The sequence below is a fragment of the Emydura macquarii genome, unplaced genomic scaffold (genome assembly GCF_026122565.2).
Source record: "Emydura macquarii macquarii isolate MOO-44397 ecotype Brisbane River unplaced genomic scaffold, CSIRO-AGI_Emac_v2 contig_2297, whole genome shotgun sequence".
Lineage (NCBI taxonomy): Eukaryota > Metazoa > Chordata > Testudines > Chelidae > Emydura > Emydura macquarii.
The window spans coordinates 249,369-270,112 of record NW_027132434.1 but is presented as its reverse complement, the minus strand read 5'-3'; the positions used below and the strand labels follow the sequence as shown (position 1 = coordinate 270,112).

At 38.5% G+C, this 20,744-nt stretch overlaps 1 protein-coding gene across 4 annotated transcripts in view; it reads right to left on the bottom strand.

Annotated features, from left to right (window-relative positions):
* RNGTT (RNA guanylyltransferase and 5'-phosphatase) overlaps positions 1-20,744 on the bottom strand; it is a 411,810-nt gene that overhangs the window by 231,014 nt on the left and 160,052 nt on the right. For all 4 annotated transcript variants that reach the window (XM_067560703.1, XM_067560706.1, XM_067560704.1 and 1 more), the window contains exon 10: positions 16,797-16,868. In XM_067560703.1, coding sequence (XP_067416804.1) covers positions 16,797-16,868 — 72 coding nt within the window. The remainder of the gene's footprint in view (positions 1-16,796; positions 16,869-20,744) is intronic.

Sequence of the window (20,744 nt, the reverse complement as noted above, 5' to 3'; positions counted from 1 at the left end):
GTATAAGTAATGAGGCATAAAAGTCAGAAATGTTTACAAGAAAAATAAAGATAAGGCATTTATTAATACCTAACAAACTATATCAGATTCAAGCAGAGTTTCTCACCACATGTTTCCAGCAGTCTCACTGACCAAATCTGGTAGGTCAGGACTACTCCTCTCAGAGTCCAACAAATGCTTCGTCTCTTCAGGTGCAGTGAATGTGATGGGGAGGGATGGGGTCCTTTAGGTGTTTGTTCCTCCTTTTAAAAGTTTCAGTCCCCTCTTGAAAAACATTTACAGGTGGGCACTAAGAGACAAAAAGTCTATGTGGAAGGATGTTCCTTCCTTTTTTTTTCTCACCTATTTAAGCTTTCTTTGTTTCCCTTCCTACTTGATGTCTCTGTTTACTGCTTAAATGCAAATTAAGCAGAACACACATTCCTTTATTTAGGACAGACCTCTTTGCCAGCTTCTATTTGGGCAGGGCTGTGGGGTTTGGAACATGTGTCAATAACACCACACAGTGGTATCCTATAACTTCACATACAATGTTGCCAAACATATTTTACCAGCACAGTAATGACCAGCAAATGATACTTTATGAGGCATACATTGTACAAAGATTATTACAATAGTGTGTAGGGGTAATTTTGCAAATGACTTGGAACTGTCTATTTACACCCACAATTTAACCTATTTTGAAGTTATCAGAATCTGATGAAGAACATCTTTCAGACAATAACAACTTCACATACAAACTTACCAGCTTCATAAATACCTTACGGATATTCAATTTAAAAATATTTTTTTGTTATGTATGTTACTACTTAGTAACTTGGAAACCTCTATTAAATTTGTTATCAAACAATGACATTGGAGAACTATAAAAACAAGTTTCTATATGCTAATTCCACTAAGAGACATGGAGAGGTTGATGATACATCCTGGTATTTTCTATTCACGTGCACTAGCAGGATGACTTCAGCATGCTCACACCCTGCTCTGGAAACCAATGCACTTTCTTCTATCCCCCTCTATAGAAACAGGATTTGAGGTGATCACATCACAACTTCAATCCGTGTATTAGAGACATGAATGTGAGTAATGGTTAGCCTATTTCATTGTAATTTTTTTTTTTAAGTGAGATGCCTGTTTCCCCACACTATATGATTCTATTGTTTCGTCCATCAGTAATCACCACCTTCCTTTAAAAACAATGGCAACTAAAATTTACCAACTGGATTTCTCCCTTTAAAAATCCTCCTACATCCACCATCCAAAAAAATCAGAGGGCCAAGCCTCACAGGGTTTTATTTCTGTAGGGAAGATATGGGATAGCTCTTCAACAAGATGTTTTCCCATCCAGAATATCCTGTCTCTCCCTTCAATATGCACAGATTTTTGGGGATATGGGAAGCCACTCCAACACACATACAGAATTTTATCATTTGTTTTAGGAGTCCTTATCTTTCATGGATTCCCCAGGAAAAACTTTTTTCCTCTCTCCTCCGAATAGTGCCATATAGATGTTAATAGCTCATACCTGAAACACTCCTGTCAGCAATGCTCCATGTCAACGTATGAAAATGCATAATTAAAACACCCAAACAACCTTAATTCTATCCTGTAGTGATTCCATGAGGGGAAAAAAAATCTGGAAAAAAAAAACTAAACATATCTTTAAAAATCAGTTTGATCTAATTTGGGCCAAAAACACTAAAATATCTTAATCATATGGTTATTGTTATTGCACTTCAGAACAGAGACAAGGTTGTTTCGGTGCCTTAATTGTGCATTTATCATTTTAACGTGGGTATATTTCTTTTAAGAGTAATAACCTTAACTCTATTTTCTAGGTTTGTCATGTTTGATTATGGGATAATTACAACATCCTTGTATTGTTTTTTGCTTTGAAGTAACCAATACATGCTCTTGACCTTAATTCAATCTTCATGTAGGTTTGTGTCTGGGGATTTTAAAATACTACATTTGTATTAACAACATCCATTTAAATCATTTATGCTCTATTTTTTTGAAGGACTTCCTATGTCCCAACATGGCACTGACATGGTTGGAAATGACGACTATTCTAAGAGAATATAATGTTGTAAACAAATTGAAATTTGCACATACTGACCAAGTTATAGGCAGGCATATACTAAATTAACATTTCCAGACTCTAAAGGAAAATAAAGCTCTTTCAAACAAATCACACAAAATTAAATACTGCTTCCATATCATAAGCAGTATATTTAATGTAACAAACTCTACCAATGGAAGACAAAAAATACAGAGCAAACAACAACAAATTAAGATGGAATATAGTAAGAGGAAGAAAAATGAATACATAGTCTTGTGCCCTCCTCTCTCAAATACACACTAATACTATAAATAGATGAGTGCCAATACCTCAGTTTCAAAACTTCCCCCATAACAATATTGCTATGACAAATACAACATATTAACAGAATGGAGGGGTTGCTAGGAGGTACACCAAAGTCATGATAATGAGTATGGTGTAAATGACTAAGTCATGATAAATAAGGAGCAAACAGATTACAAAGAACATTTATGAGCATTTAAGGACAATTGAAAAATAATTTAGCCATGCTGTCCCCGTTAATGTTAATATGACAGGTGGTTCAAGCTATGCATCATATTAAAAATTTACACCTTGATATTTTAAAATAAAGGAGAGGAATCCAACTACATTTTCTGAACACTGCCAATAACAATTTTCCCTACTGATGAGGCTCTTGAGCTAATAATCCTTTACTTTATTATGGAGGCATCAGTCACAGATCTACAGTTAAGGCTGAACTGAGTTTTGCCCATAAAGCAGGGATTCAACCTTCTATGTTATTAATGAATATGGTGTATATTCAATAAAATTTCAGTACTTACTCTTTGATTATACTTTTTTTTTTTTTTTTTTTTTTTTTTTTTGGGAGACTTTACAAGTAAATCCATTATCTAGGTAAAATGGATCATTTGAAATTTAGCACCCTATTCTTTAGTCAGACCTATTCTTGTCCCAAAAGATCTCAACAACAACATAGCATAGACTCATCAAATTTCCTATATATAGCTAAAATTCATTGAAATCTCATGCCTAGGGTACATTTGAAGAAAACTGATCATAACTAAGCTATTAAAGAACAATAGTGAAGCAGGTAAGGCTGTGCTAGACACAAAAGCTAGCTGATACAAACGAAAAGCATGAAAATGAAAAGGTAAGACACTGCACAACTATATACTTTCTATTCCTCCACCCCATAAGCACACTTTAGCATTGGCACAATTCCTGTACACCAGACTAGGCACTGCAACTTTACCTTTTCCCCCAACTTTAGCCTTTCTGAATACACTCCTTGATCAGATCATTTTTCCCACAGCTCTAGTTGTTGTGGATGTTTGGGTGCAGATCTTAGTAGTGTTGAAAGCATGCATTTCAACACGATCAAGTGTTTGTTAACGTGTTGTGTGCAGATGGTCAGTTTAAGGGGTGGTGATGGAAGGCTGGCATCCAGTGGCAGGAGAAAGGAGGTGGTGTAAAAGAGAGAAGGTTGTCAGAGAATCCATCTCTCTACTAATTTTGTGTAGAGTCACAATGTTTTAAGAGATACTAGTCAACAATGAAAAATAGAGCCCAACTTCAGACATAATAAAATTTTCTGATGAGAAACCAAACAAAAACCATATGAAAATCTTAAAGAGCATAAAAATTTATCCTGTGTGAAATTTCACACCAATAGGATAGGATAATTACTTTTAAGAGAAAAACAGGAATTTATGCCCCATTTTAAGTTAATTTTGGAACACAAACCAATCTATAGCGTCACTGTACCAAGAACATACATGATTGTTCAATTTAATTGATTATGATGAAATATGACTATATTCCAAGACAAAAGACTATATAAAATAAAAATAAGTTTGAGAGTATATATCAGTTACTTAAGGACAAAAAAAAATACAGGACTGATGTAATTATCCCCAAAAGAAATTTTACAAGTCGAGGAAATTCATCGTTTCTATCATGGCATCACAACAGAACGGAGGGAAGTTGGTTAAATTCTATCCAATGTGACAACAGCTCACGTAAATTACCTGAACTGTGGAAATGACCCTATCTGTGGCCTATTTAATCACAGCAATTAGATACAACAATCATTAACAGTTTAACTTAATTACACATTAATTTCTTCAAATATACCTTCTGCCTATTATTTTAATAAGTTGTATCTATAAGGAAAGTTTGAAGAGGTAAGGTTGTATAGATGCCTTAACTGTGTATTCATTACTTTAACATATTTGAATTTCTTTTACGAGTATTATTACCTCTGAAATTTCTGGGTTTGTAATGTTTGCTTTCAGGATAATTATCCCACCCCTGTGATTTTTTTTTTAAACCTTTAAATTACTGATATATAAATTCAATCTTAACTCTATCTCAGTTAAGTTTTTGGTCTGGTAAATAAGGATGCTGCTGGGAGGGCATTTCCTTTTTTATAATTTAACGGATTCATTTTTTTATAACAGAAATCTTATAAAACTTGTTTTATAACTTAGAGATCAAACTAATATATACACAAATGCACAATTATAAATTGGCCTATGGAAGACTCTAAAGCTGTACTGATGACACCTACTATCAGTCGCTTTCCTCAATTCTATGATATTGATCACATATTGTGGTTGATGCTTTTCTGTTTTTCGTCTTCCTCTTGTCTGTGAGTTGATAGTGTCAGTTAAAATCTCATGTTCAAAATCTCATTAACTTATGTTTAGATCTAAAACTTTTGTTTCTCTTACATTCAGATGTGTAATCTGTTTATTAGTTGTCCTATCAAAACGCTACACAATTTTAAGCTTTTCTCCTTTTCCCTCCTGTTTCCGTATTTAATATCTTAATTTTAAGTTTAATTTTGACCACTGTTGAAGGGGTTTCTCCCGTTCTTACTATTTAAAGAAAGTTCTGAAACTATTAGGTCATTTTCATTTAAAGGTCTTCAACAAACGCACTTTCATCAAGTCATTCTGCAAGGCATGTCTTCCAGTTTAATGAAGTTGGAAAAACTTCAGTTTTGAGGGAATCTGGGGGTGTGTTCGTTTTCATACATTAACCCCATTTATTATGTGGCTTGTCCAAGTTAAAGTATTGTGTGGTTGCATTCTAAATAAATCAAAATACATATAGGTAACATATTTGGACAGGCTCCAAAACACTGTCTCTTCCTAGAGAGCTTCCCAGAAATAACTTCATGCACCTTCTTCTCCTTTCTCCCAAGGGTTGATTTTATTCTTCCCCAAATGCTCATCTGACTCCAAGTTCTCTTGCCTTTAATGTGTCTTTTCACTTCTTCTGTCTCCAAATCCCTGTATGTGTCTGCCCTTTCTTCCTCCCCTGTTTGGAGTCTCCATTCTCTCCCTCATAAAATCCACGTGGCCCTCTTATCTGTTGTCTTGCCCTTTTCACAAACGCATCCTCTTCCCCCACCCTTAGTGGGAAGGTGCTAATACATTCTCCATTATTTGGCCATTTACTCGAGGTCAGGTAGATGTACCAGATCAAATAGTTAGTTCCTGATCTCTGCTACTGTCTTCCAACATTCTGCACTGTAAAGCAGGGGAACTGGCTCTGGTGGTGACTCTAGCAGAAGCAGTGAGAGTCTTTGGGATTGAGCTGCTAGAGCACTGTTAGTGCTATAATAAAATAATTAACTTTAATGATCAGATATCTCCCATGTACAGTGAATGGAAGAGACAAATATAGGCTTTAAGAACAGCATCAGTAAGATGTTATCACTATTGAATGGCAATTGCCAGGATGTATACACAAATTGCCTCTATTCTCAAATAGCTGAGCAAGAGACAAGTTACATAAATGGAGAAAAACTGAATTTGATTTGAAAACAGGATTATTTTTTTCTAAGGTGTTACTAGCAACAAAGCCATTTCTAAAGATGCAACTTTTAAACGGACAGTGTGTGTCTACATAAACTAACAGCTTCAGAATTAAAACTAGAAACAAGCTTGTTGGCATCCAAGTACAATTGCAAACATAATGGACTTTGGCCCGTAAATGCTTGGATTTCTGAACTGTGCCCCCAATATTTTCACATTGCAGTTTTAAGATAAGACTAACTAATAGACTAACAAATGAGACAGTTTGTACTGTGAACTTAACATCATTTTAAAATGAGATTTATAAAGGAAAATAATACACGGTAACATTTTATGCTGATTTAAAAAACAAAAATTCTTCAAGCACAAACTCCTGCCAAGGGTGATAGCTATGGGCAGGATTTATGATCAACACAGCATCTGTTTACAAGTGATAAACTTTATTTAATAGCAACCACCACATCTTTATGCATATTAGCAAACTTAAAGAAAAATTTGTCTTAAATACCCTGTTTTACACAGAGAATTTAAGAACACTCAAGTACAATTCTCTCTGCTATTTAAAACATTACATTTGCAAGCATTTTCCTTTCAAGAGCTAATTCTATTCTTACCATACCAATATGCTCTCATGAAAACTTGGCTATGATTTAAAAATTTAAAGGCCAGGAGGTGAGAAAGGAAAAGGAAAGAACTATTCACTTTCAGCTTCTTTTAAGAATGCATTAATTAGATCCCAAAGTATAACAGCTACACTTTTTGTTACACAAGTAAGGAAAAGAACATTTTTTAACCTAACAGCAGTTCTTTGAGATATGTTGTCTGCATCTATTCCACTTCTGTGATACATGTGCCTCATGTACATGAGATCTGATTCCTTCGGCCAGCAATGTCTTTGGGGCCATATCTGTGTCCTGGATGCCCTCACGTCACATCCTGACCCTCCCCTACCCCCATCCAGGAGTATAAAGGGCGAAGCAAACCCAACCATCCCTCAGTTACTTCACCAATGTAAAAGTGGGAAAGGAGGGCAGATCATTGAATACCTGTGAACAAAACAGCTTGAGAACCACAATTACTGTACAGTAAGTAACCATTCTTCCATCTCTGAGTGATTGTCCACACAGACTCCACTTCTGGTGATGAGCAAACAGTGTCCTCATGGTCAGGAGGTGGGTGCTAGAAGTCCTATTTAAATAATGATTGGAGGGCAGCTCTGTTAAAGCAGATGTCAGATCTTGAAGCCTCAATTAAGAAAAGTGCTGTGTGAAAGCATGGACTGATCCCCATGTACCCACCCTGCAAATTTCTGAAATTAGTATGTGTCTCAGCGAAGCCACAGAACATGCCAGACGCATGGTAGAACAGTATCTAACCTGCATGGGTGGCTCTAATCCTCATTGTCTGATTTAATATAATTAGATAACTATTTAGAAAGTCTTTGGATGGATAACACCTGATCTTTCAACCTGTCTGCAATGCTACCACCAGCCGGAGGGAGCTACTGAAAAAGGAGGTTACTTACTGTAACTGATGGTTCTTTGAGAGGTGTGGTCCCTATCTGGATTCTATATGTGGGTGCACATGCGTGCCATGCGCCAAAGCCAGAAGGTTTGAAGCAGTCTCTGTCGACTCACGCACCATACATAATCCACGTGGTGCGCCTGAGGTCTTGTATGGCTGCATAGGTCAACGCCCCCTCAGTTCCCTCTTACCAACAGGTTTAGAGCCTGTAGCAGAGGGGCTGGAGGGAGGGATTGGAATCCAGATAGGGACCACACCTCTCAAGTAACCTCCTTTTCTTGTGTGCTGGCCCCTATGTGGATTCCATATATGGGTAGCATAGTTAGCAGCATTCAGTTTGGAGGCAAGAGCAAGGGCTCAGTATAGGTATGTTCCTAGGACTGCGCAGCCGACTGCTGCATCTTCAGCTGCCAACTAGGACGTAATGAGGTGTGATGAGCAGGGAAAGTGTAGATGGAGGACCACGCCCCCGCCTTACAAATGTCCTGTCATGGGATGTCTGCAAGTAGTGCCAATGTGGAGGCCTGAGCTCTGGTAGAGTGTGCCATGATGACAAGTGGTAGGAGAATAACACTCTGATGCAGCAGGCAATCCATTTGGAGATGCGTTGGGAAAAGAGGGTGCGACCTCTGCAGTGGTCCTCTATGGTGAGAAAGTCTGGGCGAGGTTTGGAAAGTGCACGTGTAATTGAGGTAAAAGGCTAGCTTGTGGTGGATGTCAAAGGAGTGTAGGGTATGTGCCCTGGCGGAAGTATGTGGTTTCAGGTAAAAGGTGGAGGGGATGTATGACCTGATTGAGGTAGAACAGTGGGGCTACCTTAGGGAGAAACTTAGGGTGGAGCCGTAGGGAGACTTTATCCTTATTAAACATTGTGAAGGGCAATTCTGCCATCATGGCTGCTAGTTTGCTGACCCTTTGGGTGGAGGAGATGGCTACTAAGAAGATCATCTTCATGCTTAAGAGGGTGCGCAAGCAAGTGGCAAGAGGCTCAAAGGGTGGTTTGGTGAGGGCTGAGAGGACACAGTTGAGGTCCCACATAGGATAGGTCTTTTAACTATGGGAAAGGTGTTAAGGAGACCAAGAAGGAATCAAGCCGTGGTTGGACGGCTGAAGACAGAGAAATCCTCCACAAGTGGGAGGAATGCACTGACAGCTGCCAGATGGACTTGAATGGAGGGGTGGGAGAGATCTGAAAGGCGAAGGTTGAGCAGATAGTAGAGGATAGTTGCTATGGACACTGGCTCTGGAGTGGTGGTTGTGTGATGCCCACTCCACAAAGCATCATCATTTGGCTTGGTGGCATGCCCTGGTCGTGGGGCATCGCTATGGGTAAGTACATCCTGTACCAACATGGAGCACGCATTGTCTATTCGTGAGCCCCATTCAAATACCAGGCCATGAGGTAAAGAAGGTCCTGGTTGGGGTGACGGATTCGGCCCTGTTGTTGCATAAGCAGGTTCAGGAGGAGGGGAAGGCAGATTGGTGAGCAGACTGACAGGTGGCGGAGATCTGTGAACCAGTACTGATGGGGTCCACAAGGGGGCTACGAGTATGAGGACTGACCATTCTTGCCTCACTTTGTACTTGTGGGAGAAATGGAATAGAAGGAAAGGCGTATCATAGGTCCCATGTCCAGGGAAAGAGGACAGCATCCCCTTGTTAGCCTTGCCTGAGGGCCCCTCTGGAGCAGAATAGGGGAAGTTTGGTGTTTGTGGGTGCCACGAAGAGATCCCATCGCAGTGTGCCCTCCTGATGGAATAGGACCCAGAGAGTGAGATCATGCAATTCCCATTCATGGTTGCAGTGGAAGGAGTAGCTGAGGGCGTCCGCCAGACTGTTGTCCATTCCTGGTAGGTGTGGTGCATGGACTACGACGTGGTTCCGTAGGCACCAGTTCCACAGCTGTACTGATTATTGACAGAGGATGGGTGAGCAGGCCACCCTGTTTGTTTATGTATATGACTGCCATCATGTTATCAGAGAGAATTTGTACATGTCTGGATGGAACAAAGGGAAAAAGTGAAAGGCACGCTGGACCACACGTAGTTCCATGTTGTTTAATGTTGATGTGCATCCATGCTCCTCTGGTACTCAAGAGACTTTGCATCGTATGGCCCTGTATGTGAGCGCCCCAACCTACCGGAGAAGCATCTGTGGTGGGAGTGGCGTGGGGAGCAGAAGAGTTAAAGGGGATGCCCGCCATGACCTTGGATGGGTCGCACCACCAAAAGAGGAAAGTGAGTACTGGAGGAGGAGTATTCACTTAGCCCATTTGTTGAGGTGGTCTTTTTATGGGTTGTAAACCAAGTGAAGCCACAGTTGAAGGCATCTCATATGAAGGTATGCATATGGTGTGACGGAAGTGCATGCTGCCGTGTGACCCAAGAGTGACAGGCAGTGGTGGAGGCGTCTGCATGAGTGGCTGCGTAGCCTCATAATAAAGCAGGTGAGTGTGGCGAAATGATCTTTTGGAGTCCACTGAGACATTTGAGTGAAGCAGTGCTTAATTTGTGCCAGGCCTTGACAGTACTTAGCCCTGGCACCTCTAGTCTTTGCAGTTCAGATCCACAGCACTTCTCAGCTTTCTGCGTCAATTATGAAACTAAAAAATGTGCTTGAGCCCTGGCTCCTAACTTCTTCAGCTCTGGCACATCTCTCATTACAAATTAAGCACAGGAGCGAAGCTATGAACAGATACTAAATTTATTTTGTTTATCCCAGGTTGGCACTTTGAACAACAAATGGTGTTAAGAATAAATACAACATAACAATTACAGTCTCTACAAGAGATCTACAGAAACTTCATGATTGTTCATAAAGAGAGCAATAATTCTGGTGTTCAGTGATTCTGGAGACTCTGTGGGCTACATTCAGCCTGCAGGTGTCAGTCACCAGTATTATATATTCTCTTATTACATATCCAAAAACTTGTTAACAGAGAGTTAAGGCTGTGCTGAATACATAAGAACTAAAGTTATTAAAACATTCTCTGCATTATCTGTAGTTAGTGAACTGAAGTGATTGTTTCTGATCATCATGTCTTTCAAGATTTTAGAATTAGTAGATCTCATCCTCTCACACCTAGTTCTTCATAGATTAGAAAAGGAAAACAAGCTTTCCTGCATTTTAACTCCCAACTAGTTTTTTTGTACAAACCAGTTAAATAAACTGAAACAAAGATAATATTCTCTCTGCATCTGCCGAAGAGGTTAATACTGTCAAAAGTCGGTTTTGCATGTCAACAAACTCAGGTTCCGGGTGCTTAGCCAGTGACTTCCACCAATGCATGGTTTGACTCTCTTTAAAACTTGGCAGCAAACAGGTATTGCTTGAATTTTTTTAATTTAATTTAAATGATCTTAATATATTATAGTAAGTTAACATCCATTTCCATAAATTTAAATTTAATTTTCAATTGGTTTAAATTTAAAAATCAACCTTATTTTACTTAAATAAAAAAATAATTTAAATTAAAATCCTTCTTTCATAAAAAAAAAAATGTAATAAATTTTTATCCACGTTTCAGAGCTTTGAGCTGAACTCAACATTGTGAAAGGGCACAAGACACCATAGGGCAAACTTAAGTCTGTTAAAGTTTTGGGGCATTTAATTTCCTTGCTTTAAAAAAAAAAAATAATCCTCAGCATCCCTATATACCACATGTACCACAGCCCAGTTCTCCCCATGGGGGCATGTTCCTAGAATGTCTATTCTCCATTCCAAGCTACAATCTCAGTGTCATGTATTGTGTCATGCACCAAACATACCCATTCTCAAGGTATTCATCCATATTTGCATTGGATATTTTGTGCCATGCACAAAGCATGCCTGTTCTTAGTTCCTCATTGCCACCTTAGCACAGCATGTCAGTGCCGTACAATGAACACACTCATTGCCAGCTCCCCATCTCAGTCTCAGCATTCTGGAGGCATGTTTTGAATAAGGAACAGAAATGGGGGGCTATGGATATGGAGAAGTTTAGGGGGCAGACCTACCTCCCAGCCTACATCTCCCACTGCAGTTCTGCTCCCATCCTTTCTTCTTCACACTCTCCTGCACTGCTCTGACTTCCCATTTTCCCCTATAAGCAGCAACAGCAACAAGGGGAAAAGTGAGCCTGGAGCCCCTTCTCCTGCTGCTGGACGCAGCATGAGCAAGGTGGAGAATTCTGGGTTTCTTCCTCTCACTGGGGAACAGTGGAGGAAGTAGAGCCCTGGAGACCTCTCCTTTGCCCTGCTGAAGCTATGACTGAGCCTCTGAGAGGAACTGAGGGGAGGCGGGGCACAGGTGGTTCCACTTAATTCCTATCCAAGAATGTCACTAATGGGGAAAGACCCCAACTTTCCACCCTTCATTGTTCTGCCCAATTAGCACTTCTGAGGTCCCAGAGAGCAAGAATCCCTTTAAGGACAAATAAACCCTTATTTATGCAGGGATTGTAGAAAAATTATTTCTTTGGAATCCCCGTTCTTCATCAAAATGTTAACTATCAAACTGAGTTTTCAAAAACATGGTATTTGGATGATCATTTACATTAATAAGAGTTATCACTTACAGTGTGCCTGAGTACGGAAGTAAAGGATAAAGGTTCGCAAAAGGGTGCTGCTGCCCCCATGCACCTTGCCAAGTCCCGCCCCACCTCCTCCCTTCAATTTACTGCCCCAACACACACACTCTCTCACACACGCACGCACACGCTGAACCCCCAAAAAAGTTGTAAGAATCGAAAAATGTTATAAGCAGCTCAAGTTAGGAGGCTATGTATGAGGAACCCCTTGACCAAATGATGCAGCAACTTGCTTTTCTCTGATCACACTCAGTTCCATTGTTCAGGAACAGAATGAAGAATGTGTGTGAGTGACTATATCAAGCTAACTGCTCACTAGAGTCTCTCATCTTCCCTTTCTTCAATTAATGACAATTGCCTTGACAATACTTCAGAAGTAAAATCAAAGTTTGCATGTGAATTTTAGAGCACCTTAAAATATCCCTTTTAAACAAGGATCTCAGGACAAAACATAATTCAGATAACGAGCAAGGAAGACGCACATCCTCTGAAAACTGCTACTGTTAGGGCACAAACCCACAATGCATGCATGTTCAATTAACCCAGCATTTCACCTTGAGCCAGCCAACTTCTGTGATAACAGACCACTTTAGCAGTTAACAGAGTCCTAGTCTTGCTGCACATGCACATTGCACACTTAGACACATCAGTTTAGCTTGTGCTGACCTGGATTTATAAACTTTACCTTTACTGACTTTTGCAATCTTTATTTCCCAATGGGGCAGTGGGTGCAGTGCACTAACTGAAATAAATTTCAGGTGGCTGAGATCAGTTTGAGGAGTAGAAACAGAGTTTGAGCCTCATGTGTGCACAAGCAAAAAAGTAAGAAGAAGGTGATTTTGAGTAGCTGTATCTTGGGAACCCCTCACTCGATCCCAAATTTGGAATACCAACCCTACACCACACCTCCAAGAGGCAACATTTTTCAGATAATCCAAGTAAGCGCTTGGATTTTAGAGCACTTAAAATATTCACTTTTTAAGCAGAAAGCAATACACAACCTTAACTATAGCCAACCTGGCACTCCACTATGATATGTAACCAAGATCCTCCCACCTAACCTGTACTTCATAAAGAGAGGACTTACCATGACTCCTAGATTTTAGTTACTCCATGCCACACATCTCAGCAATAAAATTATACTGATCATTTCTTGCAAAGCCAAACATTCTAGCTTGCCCATTTCTGTAATTAGAACTTCTAGAATTAGCATAAAGACAGCTGTACTTTTTAATCTCCACAGTATGGCCACTGCCTCTTTCAGCTGAAGTCCTGCTTGTGTTCATACTGATAAACATTGTCTTAGTTTGTCCTTGACACCAAAAGTGCAATACTTCATAATGAATTCCTCTCGGATTCTCAGTGCATCCAAAGAAATTGACTGCATTTACAGTCCAACTCAAGTGCAGTTCAGTATGTGCTGCCTTTCCCAACAACTAAACCCCTTTTAAAAGCCTACTCATTTCCATTGTCAGCAATCTGGTTCCTTCATGTTAAATCAGAGCAAATCACCCCAATATAGGTCTTTCCTTACCCCGAAGATTCCCTTCTATTTAATGAATCAGAGACCAGGCTTTTAGAAAGCTTCACTTTGTTATAATTATATGAACAACAGAGGGATAATGAGAGAAACAAGGGGGGAAAAAAAGGCTGGCAAGATCCGATGGGGGAAAATGACCATTAAGGAAGGAATGGGAGAGGAAGAAACAATAGTAATGAGTGACAGAGGGACCACAGAATAAGAGAGGGGCAGAGACTACACAGAGTGAAGGAGAATAAACATGGAATGTAGGGAAAACAACAGTAAAGGGGTGAGAGAGACACAAATTGCAGGACAGAATATAGATGGGGTAAAGGGAACATAACAGGGAGCATTACAAGAAAATAAAGGTTTTTTTAGAGAAGAGAACACAATGCTCATAATATGATAAAACCAACTTTTGCTCTTGACATTTTTTCAAAACTTAGAATATTTTAGAACTTTCAGAAAACTACCACTTGTCTCTGGGGATGCTAAGAATTACATTCAGCAAGTTACAATGATTAAAACATTGGTTTTAAACTATTAAAATTATATTCCTAATTAACGTTTGCCCACAAAACACTCTTCCTTTTAAAAGCAGAGCTGTCAAAATGACCCCTCCAAGATTTGTTGTCCTAACTCAAACCTTGGTTATACTATACAGGGCCTGATTCTGCCACTCTTATTCACAATGACTAGGGCCTTGCTCTATGATACGTAGAATACTCCTCTATACAGAAAATAATTCTACGTGTGGCAGAATCACCCCATAATTTGCAAATGCTAACGCACTTCAAAATGCCCAATGTGTTACCAATTAAAGTGTCTAAAACATTTAATGTTTTCTCCCACAGGTCAACTTTGACAGAGCTCCAAAAGATATTTCAGAATCAAAAGCACTAGTATCAATAATTAATAGGAAGCATGATGGCTATTTCAGGAATAGCTAGTACAGGGATAAAACTTCTCAGTACCCCTGAATATTTTTCTGTTTTATTATACAAATAAATCTCATTTTCTATCAATTGAAACTAAAAACCAGGTTTGGTTTGGGTTTTTGTTTTTTTTATAGTGTTCATCATGCATGTCAACTCAATCAACGCTTTCCTTTGTTTCAATAGGACTGACCACTTACACAATAAGCAATGCAGTGATCCCGACATTGCCACTCATTCATTTTCTCAATATAGATGGGCAAATGTCTCTATAAAAGACAAATCTGAATCTTCTTTCAATATTCCCACTTTATGCATCCAGATATGTTCAGATCCCCTCAACCACTACTACCTCAATCATCTGTGCGTGGTAGGTGGTGGTGGTCGGCATGCGGATGGGGGCAGGAGTTTTGGGAAGAGGACTGCATGTCACCAGGATAAATTAACACTCCATTCATGTGACTTAGAATCAGATCAACTGTTAATATCCTAATACACAGGACTATTAAAACAAAATTGTATTGTCCCAAATTCCCTGAAATGTAAGTGAACACCACATTACTGAAATTTTTGTTACATTCTGTTTACATACAATTATTTATATTACTTCACAAAAATTGCTAAACACATTAATATGTTTTGCTGGGGCCTTTTTCTTAGCACTATTTTTCTCTTTCACAAGTGTAACACAAACCAGTCAACACAAAACCCACTCATTTATAAGTTTCAACATATGAAACATTTTGCCAAGGATAACTTCAAATTAACTGGGGGTCTGAGGACCAATAGACCCCATCCAATTGATAGTTCTGTATGCACTACAATGATTTTAAGGTTATTTTTATTTAGAACATGAGAGAAAAAGAAAAAAAATCTATTAAGACAAGACCCTTTAGTGTCTTTCAGACTCTGATTTATTTGAAAACTCCCTGCTCTCTTCTCACCCACATTGTTTCTTCACAGCTATGACTCTGCACTTACTCCCATAGCTCTTCACAATGGCTTACCCATTCTCCCCTCCTTTCTCCTTATGCCTCTCCCCTCTACTCAACAGCTACTTTTTCTGGTCCTTGGGACTGATTTCTGCTACTGTCTGGCCTCCACACACATGAGCTTATGAGAAGCACTGCAGGGCACAGAACTGAGAAGCAACTGCCTACATCTAAAAGAAGTAAGAAGAAGGGGTCACTGGGAAGCCAAGGTGCAATGTGTTTCAAGAACAGCTATATAACTGCTGCTTAACCCCCTTCCCGTTCTCTGTTCCCCCACCTGGACAAGGGGCCACTATCATAGCACAAACCCAGCTCAGCTATTGGCAGCCTAGAGATCATGCCCAGACCAACAATACCATAAAGACAAATGTAGTGCCCTAGTGCAGTCTCTGCACAGACTCTCAGGCTACATCTATACAGGGATAAAAAACCCATGGCTGGCCCAGGTGAGTGGACTTCTGCACTGGAGCTGAAAAAAAACACTGTGTAGATGCTCGAGCTTGGGCTAAAGCTCAATCCCTGGAACATTGCAAGAGTGGAGGGTCCCAGAGGTTGGACTCCAGCCCAAGCCCAAACATCTATAAAGAGATATAAAGAGATTTTTAGCCCACGAGCCTGAATCAGCTGACCCAGCCCAGCCCTCAATCTTTTATCCCTGTTGTTGATGTACCCTCATAGGTGAAAACAGTACCAGGGCATTACCTGGGACTGTTTGGTTCCAGCCAAATCAGGACTATAGGTAGAGCTTTCAATTCAGTTATGTTATTTCCTCATTGTTGCTAATGTGAGCCTGGAAGGATATTATCTCTTTAACCCATATGTAACCATCCCAATCAAATTATGAGAGAATCAGAAAGTAACATGTACACTAAATATTTTTGCCATTTATATATAAGCTATATTTTAGCTTGTAAAAAATGCCTTCAATATCGAAAGGGTCCCAACTAAGCTATAAACATATTGTTTATGTATAAACAGAGCTGTATCAGAATAATGTTAAAGTATTACTACCATGGCCAAGCCAAGTTCATATCTCCTGTAGCAAGGAGCAGTTTCTGAACAGTATTTGCTGAGGTTTTCAAACAACACATAGCCTTCTGTTTTATAGTCTTTGCAACAGATCAAGTCTCCATTAACCAAGCAAGTAGCATTATTGAGGCTGCTTTCAATTTCACTTTGCCTGATTCAGGATACCTTCAATCTCACTTCTCCTCACTGCTGTCAGCGGGGTTGCACACTGCCCAACCACTTTGAGTATCAAAATGTGCTTTCTGGCTCTTAACTATGCAAACATAATTTCTGTCTTAATTTTAGTTAGTGACTAAAAAGCCAAAATCAAAAAGTAGTAATTTTAAAAAGGTACTTACATTGAATTTAATAATGTCATATATCAAGTACCGAGGAACAACTTGTCCATTTACCTTGTCGATGATCATTTCCTTAAAAGAAAAAAGATAATTCCTTTAATATCTGCAATTCAAGAATATAAAAGTCTGATCATATGCTTATATCCAGTATGTCTATAGAACTATAGCAATGCTGAACAGAACTATTACAAGGCTCTGTCCAAAGTTCTGTCACCAAGCAGATTTTTACAGGAGTTTATAAATGTTATAAAAATATTCTTCAAGTTTGAAGTGTGCCATATAAAGTTCTCAACAAAACCAAGGCAAATCAGTGTTAAGACACACTGTTCTGAGCTGAAACTGTTGTTCTTCAGTATTCCACCAGTCTAAAAAAGTGTTATTTAGCCTAAAATATGTGATCCACAATTTTCCAAAATGACTTTCAATAGGAATTGTAATTCTAAATCACTTAGGAACTCTGAAAAATCTCACATACAGCACAGTGGCCATTAAAGACTGAGCATCTTTTTTTTTTTTTTTTTGGCTTGGTTTGCTCAGATCAGATGATTTAATATTATTTTAACATTTTTCTGTTTGATTATGCAGATTGCAAACAGAGTGAACTAAAAAATGTTACTTATGTATTAGTTACTATTCCTCACTAACCAATAAGGCTCCTTTAAATGAAATATTCCACATGGTGTGTAGGCCACATGAATCAAGACAGAGCTTTACATTTCCATTTGTTCCTCCCAAACACATTTCATATGAGTTTTTTTTTTTTTGACTACCAGTCCAAATTAACATTTGCAGCTAATTAAATCAGAGTTAAAAAATAAATACATCTCCACACTAAATTAAACAACCCATGATATTTCTTTTCTCACTTCCCCATCTTAAATTTCTTTTGGTGTCCATCTCTTACTGTTGCCCCCTTCTTGAGGACACATGCCCTCTCTACTTGGTGGTTTTAGAAGGATGGTATTTAATCATTTGTATTATATATACACGTACACACACACAATTTATGGGAACTCTTGTATAATAACTGAAGCATTTTAGCAGAAGAGTTTTAAAAATAATTGTATTAATGTTTGTCCAGTTCTTTGAAGCTGCAACTGTTATATGCATTATTAAAATCATCGCAAGATTAAACTCAATTTGTACTACAGGGAAGCTGGTAATATCTGAAAATAGGTAGAGTCCACCAGTAACCTACTCTGAAGCAAACAACATAATGAGGTAGAGATGATACTGTAAATGGTAGATGGGGGTCAGGTGGCATGGCTGTTTTCAAAAAAAAATTCTGGTTCTTGAAGAAAATTCTACATAATAGAAAAAAATAAAGCAGCTTCAATTACTTTAGACTACTGTAATTAAAATATATGCATACCATAGCTAATAACCAATTTTAACTCACTCCTAAAGGTTTCAATGTAAGTAAATGATAGGCACAGTATAACGTTTATGATACTATCAATAAAACAAAGAGAATGTTTCAACCATGCATTTGTATGAGTAAATGAATCAAAAACTCTTCTCACACACATTAAGCAGAGCAAGTTCCCAAATATTTTTCTTCCACAGAGAGATACAAAATGTAAGAAGATACATTAACAGGCAAGATGAATTGTCATGTGTTGTTAACCCACCATAAATAAATAAACAAAAATTGGAATTGTGTGGACATTTATTGTCATAGAAACTTTCAAAAGTCACTACTTCTAAATACTTTGTTTAATAAATCAGTTAGTTTTAAATCCAAAACATGTTTCCATAATATTTTAAATTATGAATCCAGCACATTAAAGGTAATTTTATTTAATAATAAGTTTAATTAAAACCTGGCTTTGTGCATTTTAACTGAATTTGAATTTCTATCCAAACAGAGCTTCAAATAAATCATAAGTAAAAATCTAATATTTAAAAAAAAAAAAAAAAAAAAGTTAAGTTATAATAGGCTAATATTTAGTTGCAAATCAACATATTTTTATGGCTACTAATCAATGCGACTCAATCTTTCTTTAGGAAAGAAACTAAAAAGTACAAACACAAAACCCAATTAAAATTATTTAAATCAATGTTTCAGGCTTGCTGATTTAAATCGCTACTAATATCCATGATTTAAATTGCTTTGATTTAAATCAATTCACCTTGGTAGAACACTATTAACGTGGCTAAACAGAGCACTAATATTTGTACTCAAAAGGACATTAGGCCCTTGTCATGAATACAAACCTAATGATTTCAAATTATTGAAGTAAAATGCAGTGTTCTCGTGATCTTTCAAGTTTTGTACCAGTTTAATATCCAAGAAAAGTCCATTTTAGGAGTATTTCTTGCTCTAGCAAAGGCACAAACTCTTCTAACTATGACCATATAATTGTATTAGAAATAAATACGTGTCTTACAATAATTATGTTGACATCTATATCTCATTTCTGTTTCTTTTTTAAACTATGACTGGATCCTATCAAACTCTCCATAACAGAAGTTACTATAATTAGCTTTTTCCAAAGACAAATTAGTTATTTCCTCTCTATCTAAAGGTAAACAACCTTCATGTTTTTTCTTTCTTGGGTACCAAAGATGTGTCAGTCTAAGAATTGTTTACTCTAGACATTAAGTTAAAGTTCTAAAATCACTCATTCATCTAAAAACTGACAATATGGAAAAGGAGAAGACAATTTCAACATCAACAACGAAATAAAAGCATGAAGGGCTGAACACTTAAAGGGGCTCTTGTAATAGATAGGTTATTTTCTTGCATGTATCCTGTTGAGGCAGTGACCTTTATTAAACCCTTCTATGCACATCAAACAGTTATCTCCATAACATTAATCAAATAGACCTTGACAAAATCCTGATTTAATGCAATCTGACTGACTAATGAGGGCAGTGACAGGCAGTGTTACTGGAAGTTGCTCCAGCCCTCCTCCATCAGTAAAATGCAATGATCAGGCTGGACAACTGGATAGAAATAGCAATGCAACATTTAATATGATTAAGAACATGAGACCACACCTTTTTTGATTATAGCTGGGAGAGAGTTTAATCCCATTTGGCTTTTAACATAAAGTAGGCCAGAGTGATGAATTGGGGAATCCGTCTACACGGTTTATGAATTCTGTGTAAGATTAATATTCCCAGCATGTTTTGGAAATGCCTCTCTTCCTGCTAGCCCACCTTTGAGAGCACACCTTTTTCTACCCTGTGGCACCATGTAAAGCTGAAGCTCAAAATGTTAAGACAAGCCTCATGCTGCTATCTAGTCTTACGAAGAAATCACAGATTTCCTCAGCCCACAAGGGGAAAGGGCAGTTCAAGCCTAGCTAAGGAATTGCCACAGGAATAAAGATGGTTTTTCAGCCATTGCAAAGGCCATTTAGAAGTTGGTGTATGGCAGGGATGAGCAGCTCTGTTGGGCAATGGGAAAGGAACTCTGTCAGTCCTACCAAACGGCAAAGGAGACCAAAAGAAAGTCAGGAGCTGCCCCCCGCCACTACTTTGTGGAGCTGGATGCCACATTGACTGGGGACCCAACCACAACCCTGTGAGTAACAGTGGACATCTCACAGGATTCAGAAGAAAGTAACCCAGAACTACACAGAGAGATAGGGAGCTTATTGAAGAGGGGGACACAGAGGAGGCAAAGCTGGCAGATAGAAGTTCTTTGCAACGCAGCAAATCTAACCCAGGTGAGTCTAGAGACAGAAACCACAGAGAGGGGAAGGGACTTCAGGTAGTTGTATTCATGCATTTAAAAATATATATATTTTCTTCACAGGCCCCAAAACTTCCCTTCACATATTCTGTTTCCTCTCCTTCCCCCTTTCAGAAAGGTGGTCAAATTCAAAAGCATATAGTTTGTTACCTGCCCATGTGAAGTATCAAGTTTATTGTAAGAACGTGCAGAGTAAAAAAATGATAGAGTACTACTCACAATCCAAAAACATTCCCAAATGCATG